Source organism: Lichenostomus cassidix, chromosome 4A (genome assembly GCF_008360975.1).
Source record: "Lichenostomus cassidix isolate B80296 chromosome 4A, HeHo_3.0, whole genome shotgun sequence".
Taxonomy (NCBI): Eukaryota; Metazoa; Chordata; class Aves; order Passeriformes; family Meliphagidae; genus Lichenostomus; species Lichenostomus cassidix.
Window position 1 is genome coordinate 3,043,762 of NC_139485.1, and position 14,782 is coordinate 3,058,543.

General features: G+C 45.7%; 1 protein-coding gene across 1 annotated transcript; it reads right to left on the reverse strand.

The window, feature by feature from the left end:
* Positions 1-321: 321 nt before the first annotated feature.
* On the reverse strand, positions 322-7,412 carry SERTM2 (serine rich and transmembrane domain containing 2). The gene is made up of 2 exons (XM_085060086.1): positions 6,799-7,412; positions 322-3,838 (listed from the first exon to the last, which is right to left on the reverse strand). Exon 2 carries the CDS (start codon positions 3,247-3,249, stop codon positions 2,974-2,976), a length of 276 nt encoding a protein of 91 aa, XP_084916212.1. The 5' UTR covers positions 3,250-3,838; positions 6,799-7,412; the 3' UTR covers positions 322-2,973.
* Positions 7,413-14,782: the final 7,370 nt, after the last annotated feature.

The following is a 14,782-nucleotide window of genomic DNA, read 5'->3' on the forward strand; positions in this document are numbered from 1 at the left end:
GAGGTCACTCACCAAACACAGGGCAACACATCCCAATAGCTTCTTTTCCCAGAGACAACCCTCGGGTCCTGGACACTGCAAATGGTAGTGAAAAGAGGGGAAAGGCATTCCCATTTCCCAGTGGGAAATGTTTTAAAATGTACTGGCATTGTACAGACAAATGAGGCACCCTGAGTGCCACTGGGGCTGTTGATGTGTCAGGTGGGACAGACACTTTCTGTGAAATGAAGCTTTAGAAAGGAAATCTTGTCTGTTTTGTGTGAGAAGATAGGGCTGCCTTCCATAAGAGTACTATATAAAAACACACAGTCTGCCCACAGATATCATCTGATATATAAAGTGATTACTCATTTATTTATAGTATATTTACTGAATAAATTTTAAAGTGTTGTGAGACTGTTTTTTGAATTAACATTCAAAAATTAACATTTTTTGAATTAACATTCTTTAGTGTGAAGGAAAGAGACTCAGTCTTGACTCCTGCCTTGGGAGACGTTTTGGTTGAAATCAGAGCAATCAGAATTTGGGTCCCAACTCAGATTCTGATATAGTCCTTTTCCATTTGTAGGTCTGATATTTAATGTCAATGAAAGTCTGACAATAAAAGCTGAGTCTGTCCTGGAGATGCTTGGAGACAAGGCTTCTCTGCAGATGGTTGTGCTGGAAGGCTAAGGTGGTTTAGTTGCTGATTTAATATATCAGAACATTTCTGGTCTAGGTAAGTTGTAGCTTTTGAATGGAGAAGTTTTGCAGGGTAAATCAGATGCTGAGCCTGGGCTAGGCTGCCTCATGATGGCTCAATGAATGGCACATACCAAGGCAACTTGAGCTGCATAGATTTTTGCTAATTTTAAATGTCATTGACTAACTCAGTAGCCATCTGTCTCAGTGGGATTAATATCCAGATCATCACACACTATTTTGGCTCTAGTGCAGTACTGAGAGTAGCACTGCTCGAGGAGCCAATCTTGAGCTGGGGTGTGAAGCCACCATCCTGCCTGGTGTTGTCCCCATGGAATGTAACCTGCCTCCTGCCATTTTTCCAGGGAAACACAGCCAAGCATGGATAGGGAGACACTGCTGAGAGTGATTTTTTTGCTGTATTCTCTCACACAATCACTGTTCTGGTTAGCTGTCTGAGGCCAGGCTGGACAGGCCTTGGAGCACCCTGCTCTGGTGGAAGGTGTCCCTGCCCATGCAGGGGGTGGGACAAGATGGGCTTTAAGGTCCTTTCTAACCCAAATCGTTTTGGGATTCCATGATTCACAGATGGGGGGGTGGTTAATGAAGTAAAAAGGAGTTACTCAATATAAGGAAGCAATGTTTAAATGGTTTTGTACTCAATACATCAGTGAGAAGTAACACTAATCCTGCCCTTGGATCCAGTGTATGCAGTGTGGATGCTCCTTGTCATTCTGCTTCCCCCCTGCCAGCCATCTGTAAAAGCCATATTCCCTGTCCAAACAGCTCACCCAGACCTTTAAAGGGAAGCAAAAACCTGTTGCACACAAAGCATTTGAGAAACAATTTTGTGCTACTATCACAAGTCCATGTGACAGTGTCCTCCCTAATTTTGCTCTGGGTTTGTGTGAGGACTTTACACTTTCCAGGTCCTTGGAAAGAGGAGAAAAATGGCAAATAAATGTATGTACATGTGGAAAGCATCCAGGAAATTTTATTGCTAAAGTAGAATTAGACTGTGATAAAGGGAATAAGCTGTGTAAAATACCTGCCCTTTAGAGATGCAGCTGAAAAAATTCACTGAAGGTTTTCCTGTAAGAGGCAGAGGTTCTCCCAGGAGTGATTTGCCATATTTGGCTCCTCTTTTCCATCCTCAGAAGCAAAGCCTACCTCTGTACATCACTCATGGGATTGGGTCAGATTGTTGTTCCATAAATTTAAGTAAACATTTGTTTCCCCCGTGAGATTCCACCAGTTATTTGAATCTAGTCTTATCTGTTAGTGCTCAGTGAGTTTACTTTCCATCTGCACATTCCCTATTAATGTGTCCAAAGCTGTTCACACTATTCCTTATTGCAGTGCCAGGCCCTGGCATTTCCTCAGCTGGCTTTGGAGGAAAACAAATGAAAAAACTTTGGAAGAACTTGTCTGTCTTTTGAGGAAGTAAATCCAATATGGATATGAGACAGCATGTTATTGTGAACTTGAGTCTGTTAGGAGGGCAATGTCAATTGGACTCCCAAAACTTACACTGCATTTTAATTACTGAGTGATACTGGGGAGCCTGAAAGACATAAAAATGTTTGTATTCAGCTCAGTTATGTAAAGAAGAACAAAGGAAGAGGTAGAGTGTCTTTTCAAGTCTTTTATCTCATTTCCCCCTGCTGCTTTCTTTTTATTTTAAACCTTGCTTAAATTTTGGCTTCATTTTCTTTCCTCCTTTAAAGTTCTGTCTTTCTGATAGCTGATGTGCAGCTACTCACTAAATGGGTTCTCATGTCCGAAATACATAGTTCCAGCAGGTGATGAAACATTTGTACACTTCTGAAACTCCATTGTTTCATTGCCATTCAAGTGGAAAAAAAAAAGCTATTTAATGTTTTCCTTCTTGAATGGGAGAAATGCCTGAGCATTTTCAAGCCACTGATCATTTCTGTGTGTGCCCTGTGGGCTCTTCCCACTTGATTCAGAGAGGGAGGTCAGCAAACACAGGCTCCAGGACACATTCTCCTATGTGCCTCTGGGTTTTTTGGCAGTCATCATTGTGGCTTTTCCCATTTCCTGCAAGGTGTTTAGAGGGATGTGAGCCTTCCCTGCCAGCAGCAGGTTTCTGCAACATCGATTTTACAGAGGGTGTTGCACACATGTTGCCTGCAGTGCCAGTGCTCTCCAGATGCTCCGTGCTGCTGCTGAGGCTCATGGGGCTCAACAGGCAGCCAGAGCTTCTCTCCACCACCTTTTGCCAAACAAAACACATTTCCCAAGCACGGAGCCCTCTTTGCTTTGGGCTCCCTAAGTGGTGGGAATCCTGCTGTGCATTTCCACGTCGGTGAAGTGCTGGACGTTCTCCGTGCTCTCTGGGGAGGTGATGGGGGACACAACGTGCTTCAGGCGCAGGAGCATGGAGAACAGCAGGATGAGGAGGATAGCCAGGAGGGTTAGGAACAATCCCACATACACATAGAGGCTGGAATATTTGTCTGCTGCTGTGTCTACTTCCGTAGCCAGGGTTGGAAGGTGGACACGGCCGGTCAGGTTTCCACGGAATTTGAAATAGATCTCAGTCATTGCTCTCTGTCAGCTTTGGTCCATTTTCCTTATTTACCTTCAGATCTCCTGTCTCCCCTCAGCAGACTCACAAAGGAGGTCAGGAGAGGAAACTTAGCACAGATGGCACGATGGCTTCAGCAGGAGATGCTCCATCCTCTCAAGGCTGCTGTTCACACAGTCAAGCAGACTGCAAGGGACAGGCCTTTGCAAATCATTTTGCAAGTTGCTGTCATCATGACAACAAGCATTACACTTCTTTACACTTCTTTCAGGCTTTTATTTTGTCCTGAAAATGCCTTAGGCCTCCTTTTGGTAGGTCACCTCCTTTGGCAGGTGAAAAGCTTTGGTCCTTTTCTCAAACTGAGCTGCAAAGGTTTGCACAGCTTTGGTCTTTGCAAGTGTTGTTTTCCAGACCGACTGAGCAATCAGCTTTCTGCCAGCTTCTCCCACAGCAGGTGGTTTATCCTTGGGTGAGCTGGGGAAGGTTGTTTTCTGCTTTCCCAGACTTCTGGGGGATCTCTTCTCTCCTAATTCAGGGCTACTGATGCTTGCTTAAGGGGTGTGGAGTTCTGAGTTTGTCATTAGGAACGGTCAGAAAGTCAGCTTTCTGAAAGGAAAAAAATGAGAGAGAGAAATGACACCAGGTACTAAAATAGCTCAGCTTATGTGTGTTATCTTTAGAACAAATAGATAAGGAAACCCTTGTCATGCTCCTGTGAGACACCTTGAGAGGAGGAGAAGCACGAAGGATTAAATAAGAAAAAGACCATGCAAATCGAATTGTTAAGATCTCCTCTGGTAACACATTACTTTTGGGCACAAGAAGAGCCCACAGTCTGTGGAATCAGATGTCAGAGAGGAAGGGAAGATATGAATCCAATCAGTGTTTTCCACCATGTGTCTCATTTACTGTGTATCAGGACCCTCTTTTTCTGAGGCCAGGTGCACCTTGCAGGTGTCCAGAGCCCTACCTGTCCCCCTGGAGCAACTCTGCTGCAGGATGGGACACTTCCCTCAGCCCCTGGCAGCACAGCTTACTAGAAATGGGGGGAATCTGAACATTTTCAGTGCTTCCAGCTGGAAATAGAAAATGAAAATGCTGGAATTTCACTGTAAATGGTGCCAAAGCGTCATGTTCTGCTCTGATAGGACCTGAATTTTGAAACAAAAAGGAAAGCACCAAAACAAACTGATGTAATAAGTTATAATGTCCACTACCTATATACCTACAATGAATGTAAATGGAGTAATATTAACATGGTAATGTACTGTGATAATCAGAATAAATGAAACATTTGGTCCACGTGATAAAAGCTCTGACATCTTCTAGATGACATCTTGCTGCAAAACATTTTGGCTTTCAGGGGCCTCAGACTTGCACTACAAGCAAGACAGAACTGCCTTGGCTCACATGATGGGGAAACATCTGATTTTCTGAGTTTTTGGAGAAAGGACGTGGGGACTTGTCTACACTTTACCTCTCAACTCCTTCTTCAGTCCCAAAGCATTTGAGATAACAGCTGTCCAGTTTAGGGAATACTGGACCAGATCCTGTTCAGTAATAAATGCCCAAATTGCTGATTGAAAAAATTACCTGGGGATTTGCCTTCTGCAGTCCCTGTGAGGACAGTGGGTTCTGAGCTGTGCTCTATGTGGGAGGCTGTGGGCAAGCTCAGTGTTTTTCCAGTGTTTTTCAACCCCTCTGGAGCCAGTTATTCTGGCAGAGGCTTTGGTGCTGATGCAGAGGTATGGGGAGGGCAACCAGGCACTTTTCTCTCAATTACAGGGCAATAGCTGTGATTTTCACACTTGGAATCTATAAATGGAAATTCTTCCCCCATGAAGAATATTCTCATGTTACACAGCAGGTGGGAAATAGAGGGTGTGAAGGTAACTGACTGTATTAAACTTCTGTTCTTACAATATGATTTCTCTGTTGAAAATGAAATGCAACCAGTCTGGAATCTGACACTTGTGTGAGTTAAAGTACAGAGCAATGTCTTTGCCCATCCCATCTGCTCTGTTCCTGAGAGCAAAAGCCAGAGCTGCTTTCTCTCCTTAACGAGCAGAGAGCCTAATGGCTTTACATCCTTCATAAAATTGGACTGCAGAATGCTGAGGACATTAGTCTGAAGTTCAATAATTAACTGCAAACCAAGATGTTGAATTAGTAAAGCTCAGCTGGGCATTTATTGATAAAAGGAGCAGATTAATAGTAAGAAGTATTAGCAATGGAGAGCTGGCACTGTTTGGGGGTTTTTTTAGGCTCAGCTATGGATTTGTCAGGAGCAATCAACTATTCAGACTATTGAAAGCTGCAACATTAACTGCATCTTCTCCAGAAATGAGCCAGAAATAATTCAATAGCTCCAGGCAACCCTGAAGATTTTTGCTTTTCAATCTACCAATTATCCCATTGAGCACATCTCTATCGATACCAGTAGACTCAGATTTTGTACACTCCCCTTTAGGGAGTAGAAGCTTAAAGGCTGTAGAGACCAACATGATGTGAAAATAAGTGGTACACAATAATAATTCTGAAAAGCTGTGCGTAAAGCAGGTCAGACTGTAATTGTGGATGACTCAGATTAGAGGAGGCAGAACCTCACAGGTTACCATGAGGAGCCCTCAAGTTCATGGACACAGGAATATTCCCTGTGATCTCAGTTTCCACAATTTAGTCATTCTCTGGCTGAACAATGCTGCAATTCTGAGTGATCACTGGTGCTCAGTGGGTACTGATTGATTCCAAGCAGGCACTTGGGGTTTTTTTAATCAGTTTGTGGCTGTTTTTAATCAGGGATTAAAAAAAACCCAAACCCCAACCCAACCCATTTCTTTTAATAAAAATCTGTAATGAAAATAGAAGCCTTCATACACAACAAGAGACGAGTTTTTCTCAGTGTGTTGCTGAGCCAGGAAATTCATCAGCCAAAACTTCATGGGCACTGACATTACCAACCTCCCACTGCAGCTCTCAGGTCTGGGGAGTTTTATGAAGCCTGCATTGCTCTCTACACATTTGGAGGTTGCAGGGGAGCAGAGAGAAAGATTTTCCCCAAACCAGTGCTGACAGGCAGTAGAAACTGATCCTGCAGCTGCAGTAAATGTTTTGCCTGACCCACCTTCCTTCTACTCCCAGATTCAGTGTGAGCACCACTTGCCAGCACAGCATCTCTCAAAGTGCAGGCAACTTCCATGAGTTTCCCTTTGCTTTTCCACCTGCTCTGACTCTTATCAACAGATAAGTGGGACAGAATAGAACAATTACTTGTGTAGCTTCTCCAAGACTTGGGTCTGAGCACACCAGGTGTATTCTGTCCAGGTCACCTTTACAGAAAAATATCAGCACTGAAGGAATGCCAACAAAACATCGAAAGTAGCAATTCCACCCATGGCTTGCCTTTTCTCCAGGGAGGATCTGAAGGAGAGAAGAGTGGCAGGGGGTGATGGAGCCTCCTCTTTCAGGGGCAGACAGTGTATGTTGTTCTCATGCTGAGGTGCAGGCTGTGTGAGTGTCCTGGCTGTGCTAGTGCACAGGGAGAGGAGAGAATAAAGCACAGTTACCTTTCAGAGCAGGCAGCCGTGTAGGGATGAGGCACCAGAGTCCCTGCTTCAGCCCGTGAGCCTGCTGGTGATTTCTCTGGCAACATCTCCTCCCGGGGAGTGGGATCTGTGCAGAAAGGATTTGCTGTACTACTGCTGGAGTCAGGACAGTGTCCTTTCAGCCAAGGGCACTTCTCCTCCTCTGCTGTCGATCTCCCTGGCAGGGATGGCTCTTCCTCCCGATGCCGGGATGTCACCGGAGCAGTATCCCCGCTGATGTCCTTCCTTGGCAGGCAGCAGAAGGGGGCGAGGAGCCTTCCCTTGCCGAGCTCGGATGGCAGCAGGCTGTCCCCTCCCTCGGCAGCACAGGCAACAGGCAGAGGATGAGCCGAGCTCCCGGCACGGAGCGAAGGGAGGGAGGCTCTGAGCTCAGCTCACTGCAAAGTTTGTGCGAGGCGAGCCTTAACTCTTTCGTGCTTGCAGGCGGTGAACGAAGAATCAGCTGCCTGCTGATGGAGGAGCCAGACATGAGCCCGGATGGCAGCCTATGAGTCTCTCTCGTTTTCTGGGGGGTGCAAAGGGCTTTTTTGCTTTGTGTCTCTCGGGGAAGGTTATCCAGTGAGGGCTCCCAGCTGCGTTCCTGTCTGGAGCATGGACAGGTGTCAGTTTTCAGCTGAGACCCTCGGGATTGTCCCCAAGCATTGGAGCTTTTGATGCATTTTTGTCCCTGTGCCTGCAGTTTGGTGGCTTGGGAAGGGCTGTGTTGAGTTTGCAGGTCCTGTCTCCCCTGAGTAGTTTGAAACAGCATAAATAAGCACAACCCCAGCTTTGCTGTGTTGCGGGCAAAAAGGTTTTCCAGCAATTTATGAATGTGTGAAGCACAAATCTATGGACAAGATGCCACAGAAAGGAGGCAGAAGGAGCCAAGGTTGGGTGAGAACCCAAACCGTGCTGATCCCTCTGATTGCCACTCCGTTTGACCCGCATTTCTTCAGTATCCCAGGCTGACAGAGGGAGGATGTTTTGTGACAGATGTCAGTTTGGGAAGCATTGCATCCTGACCCACAGCCCCACAATGAACTCTGGCCTTGTGGGAGTTCCCAGATTGTCTTTCCTGCCTGTGTTTGGGGCACTGGAAACAAGCTTCCCCTCATAAAAGTAGGTCCTACACAGGGGTTTGGGAAAGATGGCTTAATTCTCTCTCTGCAGCTTTCTGTGTGACAAAACCGAGACATTTAATCTCCAAACTGTCTCCTAGAATAGCTTTCCCTCTCTGGCTCCCCATGGCCACAGCCTGAGCAGAGGGGCCAAAGGGTAATGAAACCCAGAGCTGCACAGCTCTTTCATCCTCCTGGGATGCAGAGCTGTATTATAAATCCATCTCTCTGAGGGCTCTTCAGTCTCTGGAGTTCACAAGCACAGTGTATTATTACAATGCAGCACTCTTTAGATAAATAAAACATAGTTCCAGAAAAAACCCCAATTCCTCCATGCTTCTGTGGTGGGATGAACTCTCTGTAAACCAAGACATAAAAGGCAGCTTTGATTGCTGATTTAATTTCATATTTCTTTTGTTGTAATATCAAGTGCTGTCCCCAGTATTGCAGTCTATGCCAACATGCCCTGCTAGGCACATAGGAATGAAAGTGCAGTGATAAAGCAGAAGGGAAACTGTAGTTTCCCCCTGGAATTGCTACAATTGCTGCTTTACCAACAAACTACCTGACAGCACCTCCAAACCCAATACATGTCCTTGTATTTAAGAAGAAACAAATGAGAGCTCTGTTTAAGCAGGAATTATGTTGCTGGTTGAATTTATGAGACCCAGAAGAGACAGACATGTTGAAACCCTGCATCCTTGCTTGCTATAAAATGCTAATGAGCAGTGCTGAAATGAAAGGCTCTCTCTCCCTGCCCATGCCATCCAGTTTCTCTGCTCAGCTTTTTTCCCTCTTTGTTGATTTGGCAGTAAATTATTTCTCCCTTTTGTAGGACCAAGCTGCTGCTGGCTGGGTGGGTGCACTTGGATCTCTTGTTTGCTTTGTAGTGGGGTATAATAATGACAGATGAATGTTAAATACTGCCACAGTTTATACCAGCTGAGGCTGATGAATACTTGACTGAATGATTGCTGAGTTCCTGAATTGTTGAGAAGTATGTAAATTTTGGGACAATCAGTGACAAATTTGTGCTACATAAAATGAAGATGTCCAAGTTCCCTTGGAGATACTCAGAGATATGACCCCAGTGAATGTATTTTTTTTTAACAGCCATTAGGAATTTGGGGGAAAAAGCCCAGGGAGCTTGTTGGACTCTTTCCTTTGCACTATTTGACCTGTGTCTCAAGCTTTGTATCAGGTCATTTTACACATTTTTCTCACAATGATCTGCACCAGTCTTTGAGTGAAATTTGGATTTAGAGAAGCAAGCAAGATCTCGGAATGAGTGTTAGTGAGTATAATCTGTTTTCCTATAGGAACTCCTCTGCTACCCTCACTCATGAATCCTATGAACATAGCAAATGCATATTTTGGGTCTTTAAAAATTCCTCACAGTGCAGCTGTAGTGAATGGAGAAGGAGCTGTGCACTCCTCTCCCTCACATCCCTTTCAGAGCAGACACATCCCAGAATGGTTTCCTCAAGCCCTCAGCTGTGAAGAGCTTCCATGGTTTGGAGCTGTTGGTGTGTGGCAGGGCCAGGGCCAAGCAAAGGTCTTGTTTGCTGATGTGGATGCTGAATATTGAACTCAGGGAAGGCCTTGGGAGGTACCTGTGCACTCATCAGAGCTGACAGAGAAAACAGGCTGAGTTTTCAGTGTTGAAGGCCACAGCTCCCAAGGCCACAGCTCCCCATGCCCAGCTGGCATCAGACATTCCTAATGAGACATTAGGAAAAGACTTTCCTTTACCTTTCCTGCCTTCCCCAGCCCTGCTCTGGCCATGCACAGGTCAGAGGCCTCTTGCTGCCATGAGGAGAATTAGCTAAGGAGGAGAGTTGGATAACAGGAACTGCTTGAGGGCGTTGTTTGGGGAGTTGTGCTTCCAAACACCAGGATGGCTCCTGGTTTCCACCTGGAACAAGAGAATAAATCACTATGGAAGTGCTGCTGAAGCAAGGGATAGCTGTTTGTCTTGGCAGACTGGGATCAGTTGTAAATATGTTTTTGTTCTAATATGTTTTGTCTTCAGAGCCACAGCACTGAGTGGCAGATGATCTGTACCAGAAATAGCCTTGTAGAACACATAAAAAAGGATGTGTTTTGGTTGATTTTGAATCAGGAATCTCTAGTGGATGGAATTTAAAATATTTATCACTCATTCAGGTTTGTGTGAAATGGATCCAGCTGCCACTAGCTTGGAAGGAGAAGCACCACAGTGCAGGGGGTGGCAACCTTGAAAGCAAAGACAGTTGCCTCAGGCTTGTTCCTTGCTTAGACCCCAACCAAATGTCCTGACTTCTTTGTCTCATTTCTTTTTCATGAAAAGGGAAAAATTATTAGTCCTTCCCCCTCCAAAGTGCTACGCAAATGCAGTGGCCACGTGTCCCCTGCTCCAGCAGCACCCAGCGCCTTTCCCTCTCTGCATTCCCACACAATCTGCTTTTGTCCAGCCCTGTGTGTCTGAAAATGCTCATGTGTTTGGACTGAAACAGTTCTGCTGCTCTGAAAGGCTCTGGGGCTGTTTTGACAATTTGGCTTTGTTTTGAACTTCATCATTGCAATGCTTTGGTTTATTTATAGGAACTTATTCTCCCACAGATGACTGAAGAGATTCAGTGTCGTCTGATGTTGCTGCTAATTTTTAGGAACATTTCTAATTTGATTTACAGTTGTCAGTGAAGGGCAACATTGTTCTGCACAGAATTCTGTCTGGAGCAGTGCTGAGCTTCATTTTTGTGAGTGAGCTTGTGGAGAAAGCATTGCATGTCCCCAAAATGGCAGTGGTAGTCCTTAAAAGGGGACAACCCTTGGAGCAAGGGGTATCTGGGAAGCAGATTCCACCAGGATCCAAACCACAAGCACACATCAGCCACCCTCCATCAAACTCCCACACAGGGCACATGGACCTTGGCAAAAACACATGGAAAAATGAGGAAGGGATTGAACATCAGACAAATCCTGTGTTCTCCAGCCCATGGTCTGGAACACTATTATTATTTCTCCTGAAGTGGGATAGTTCTTGCAGCAGTGCCTACTTTTGGGGAGCTCAGCACAAATTCTAGACCCAAGAGCTTCATGCAAGTCTGGAGGATCTCTGAGCTGTGCTGATCCTTAGGTTTTGGCTGGCCAGTTGCTAAGATACAACCTGAGAGATGGCAGTGAGCCACTGTGCTTCAGTCACTGACAATGAGCACTTGTTTTTCACCCTCCCAGTGCAGTTTGTCCAGAGCTCCCCAGGGCATGGTGACACAGCTGATGGCTGCACAATAAACACCTGGGCCTTGCTGTAGCCACAGGAAAGCAGTCTGTGCCTCCAGGACAGGAGCTTGTTTCCCTGCACGATGGACAAATAATCCAGCAGTGTTTGCTGGGGATTGGGTCACACATGGAATTTTCTCCTTCCCATCTGCATGGCAGGCCTGGTGCCCCAGGCCTCATACCTACTCGGCATGGGCCTCTGTATCCAAACCAACCTCTGAGGTGTGTCAATGTGTGGAATTTACATGTTTTGTGCTCTCTATTTTCCTCCGGACATTGTCAATGGAGCCTGAAAATGTATTTTGTATTCCCACCTGACTTCCCCACCGCTCTGGCTGTGGCCAGGATTTCCCTCAGTGCTCCCTGATGTTGATCCACGGGCAGGCACAAGTCACTCTTGAGACCCTGGATGTGTTGTCACCACAAAGCTCCTCTCAGCCCCCCCAGAGCTGTGTGCAAACACCCCCTGGACTCCTGGGCATCTCTCCCAGATTTCTGCCTGCAGGAACAGCTTTAGGGTTAATGCTGAGCTGTGATTCCCTGAAAGGTGCTTTTGGCAGCCCAGATGATGTGAGGAAGGTCTCAGATAGGGTCACACATGTTAAAATGTGTTAAAACCTGGCCCTCTCCTCCTGCTGCAGCCAAAGGCACCACCTGAGCTTGCAGGCAGCACTGGTGACCACAACATTGATCAGGAATTCCTGAGCAGAGCCATCCCCAAGCTGGAGTTCCCTGTCATGCAGGATGGCATTTAGGTCTGAGCTCAGTGCTCATGGACTCAGGTATTGACCAACTCACTGCTGCCAAGGGATCCATGAGGCAAAACCTCCAGAATCTTTAAAATACAGGCAGACAGTCCCTGGATTGTGACCAAATCCTCCCAGGCAGGCCATGAAGCTGAATGCAGGGTGTGCAGGGCATGGGGAATATGAGCTGCAAAACAGTTAAACCCTTCTCTGAAGCCTCTGGTGCCACATTATTTGCATGATTCACAGTTAACAGATGGGCTTCTGCCTATATTGAGGGAGGACCAGTTCTTCTATTACCATCATTAAATAATAATCATGGCAGTTTATGCTGAAAGGAAAACAATTTTGTGGTGACCACATTACAACAATTTTTGTTTCCTTGGTTTGTTTGTTTTAATTCCAGTCTTAGGGAAGAAAATCTCTTTTCTCAGTTCTCATTTACAAAATATGCAGCTGAGAGAGCTCTGCCCACCCACACACTTTAACATTTCAGATATCAGCATTTCCATGCAGGACTGAATGAACTCTTTCTAAACCTGTCTGGAGGAAACATGGTTGAAATCTTCACAGCAGAAGGGTGAAAACCAGTGATAGATGCAAACACTGCCATCTCTGCTCTGCCACCCATTTCCACTGCAGTTTTGAGGAAACCCTCTGTCTGGATGCATCTGTTCTGGACAGGAGAGCACAGCACAGGAATCCTGATCTGCTGCCAGTTGTACTAGAAGAATGATCATAGTGTAAGCTAAAATAAAATAATCTTACAAGTGATACAAAAGCCCTCCAGGTGTTTCTCCTCCTCCACTTCCCAGGAGTGACCCTTGTTGACAGCAGGGATCCCTCTCTTGCCGTGGCTCTCTAAGCACTGCTTTGGCTTCCACCCCAAAGCATTTGTACCTCAATATCTGCCATTTCCAGACACAGACCCCATGTGCTGCCCTGTGCTGTGTTATCCCACTTTATTCTCCTGCTGTGAGGGAATGGGAAGAGAATTAAGTCACAGAAACCAATTTTGAAATCCTTTCTGATTCCTGGGGAGCCCAGTTGGTGCTCGGAGGGTGCTGAGGAGGAGAGCAGACAGTATGAGGACTTGTGAATAACAACTGCACAGTGTCTGAGTTCCCATTTTGTTTCACCAGAGGCTTCTTCAAACAACAATTTTTACCTTGTTCTGTTTTCATGCAAGAGTGGAGACAGGATGTCAGCCCAGCCAACCCCTGAGTCTGAGCTGTGGCAGCAGTTCTATACATTTATGGTAAAGCCAGGGGTGTTTCCATTTGATGCCTTTGTTTGTCTGTAGCAGTCACAAGTTCCCTCTTCCCAGCCCCTGGGTCAGCGACAGAACAAACTCACTGGTCAATTCCACTTCATTATTGTTCATTTCTGGTGAAGCAAAGGATAAATATCACTGTGTGATTCTGCTTAAGTGATGTGACTGGTTATTAATAGCCAGTTTTGATGTCCCTTCCAGCCTGTGTGCCACAAAATACATTTCCCTTCTGTCTCCAGGATCGACTTGTCTGGGAAGCCATTGTTCTCTGAAAAGGCTGGACAAAAAGCTTATTGAACAACCCTTCCTTCTGAACAGAAGACTGATCTCTCTTTTTATTTTTAGCCTATTAAAAACAAAAGTTGCTTTATTGCTTCAATTTTCATAGATGAAGACGTTTTCAATCTGGACAAAGACCCAGAAAAATTCACCACGTGGTTCTGCATGGCCACTTGGTCCTTTTACTCTGCCTTGCTCTACACAGCCTCACTGAGTTCTCACTGGAAGCAGGTTTTATCCATGCCCCAGATTGACTTTGCCAGCTTCTCCCAGCTTCTTAAACCCAGGTTTCTGGGGTTTAAGAACTTCTCTACTGCCTGGGCATCAGCTCCAAACTCTGCCCATTCTGCCACATGGTTTTGTGCTGAAATCAGGAGCTGCCCTTGTGAAGAGAGAGGGGCTCTTGTCCTCCCTGCTGGGCAGGACACTGAAAAGGGACAGGGTGGAGATGCCAGGCTGCTGCTGAAGATGGGCTTTTCTCTGGCCATTTTTTATTTATAATTTATTTCTCTGGCCATTATTTATTTATTTCTCAGGCCATTTCCCTGTTGTTATTTAAACAGCAGTTCCATGTACCCAGATTAGGGACATTCAAACATTCTCCACACACCCCTGTGACTCCAACTGGAATTGCAAAGGTATTCACCCCTTCTTTGGCATTGGTTTTAGAGAATATTAAGTCTATGTCAGTGTCTATTCAGTGCTAGTGCTGTTCTCTGTAAAGCTGTCAAATACTCTATTTCTACTTCTGGAAGAGAGAGGAGCTTTCTGTCTTACCCACTAATGCCAGCAAAATCCCTGTTTCTATTTCCAAGGATTTTAGCCCTGTGCTATAGGGAGGACAAAGCACATTATCTGCTTCTACATGCAATTTATTATCAACCTTTCTTCCTTCTTCAGCTCTGCTTCTCATGACAGGCTCAAAATAATAAAGAGGAATAGCAAATTTGGGAATAATGTGCTGAACTGCTGGTGTCGTTCTTAAGCTGTAACAGGAGCATGTGTGATGTCCTGGGGCTCTCAGCAGGGGTCAGTCCTGCAAAGATTATCCTGGGAAGAGATGCGTGCACAAAAATGGGATGGCAATGGAAGAGAATAGACCTCTGAGGGCCACTGCTTTAGAGTGAGGAAATCTCCATGTTCGTGAGATTGGAGTAGACTCACAATCATCTGCTGCTAAGATTTTCACACCACTCTGTAGGGATTTCTGGGTGTGGATCCAGCAGACTGCAGGAGGGCACTGCCTGCTTTAATGCAAACAGCTGGATAGTCATACAGGTAACTGTGAG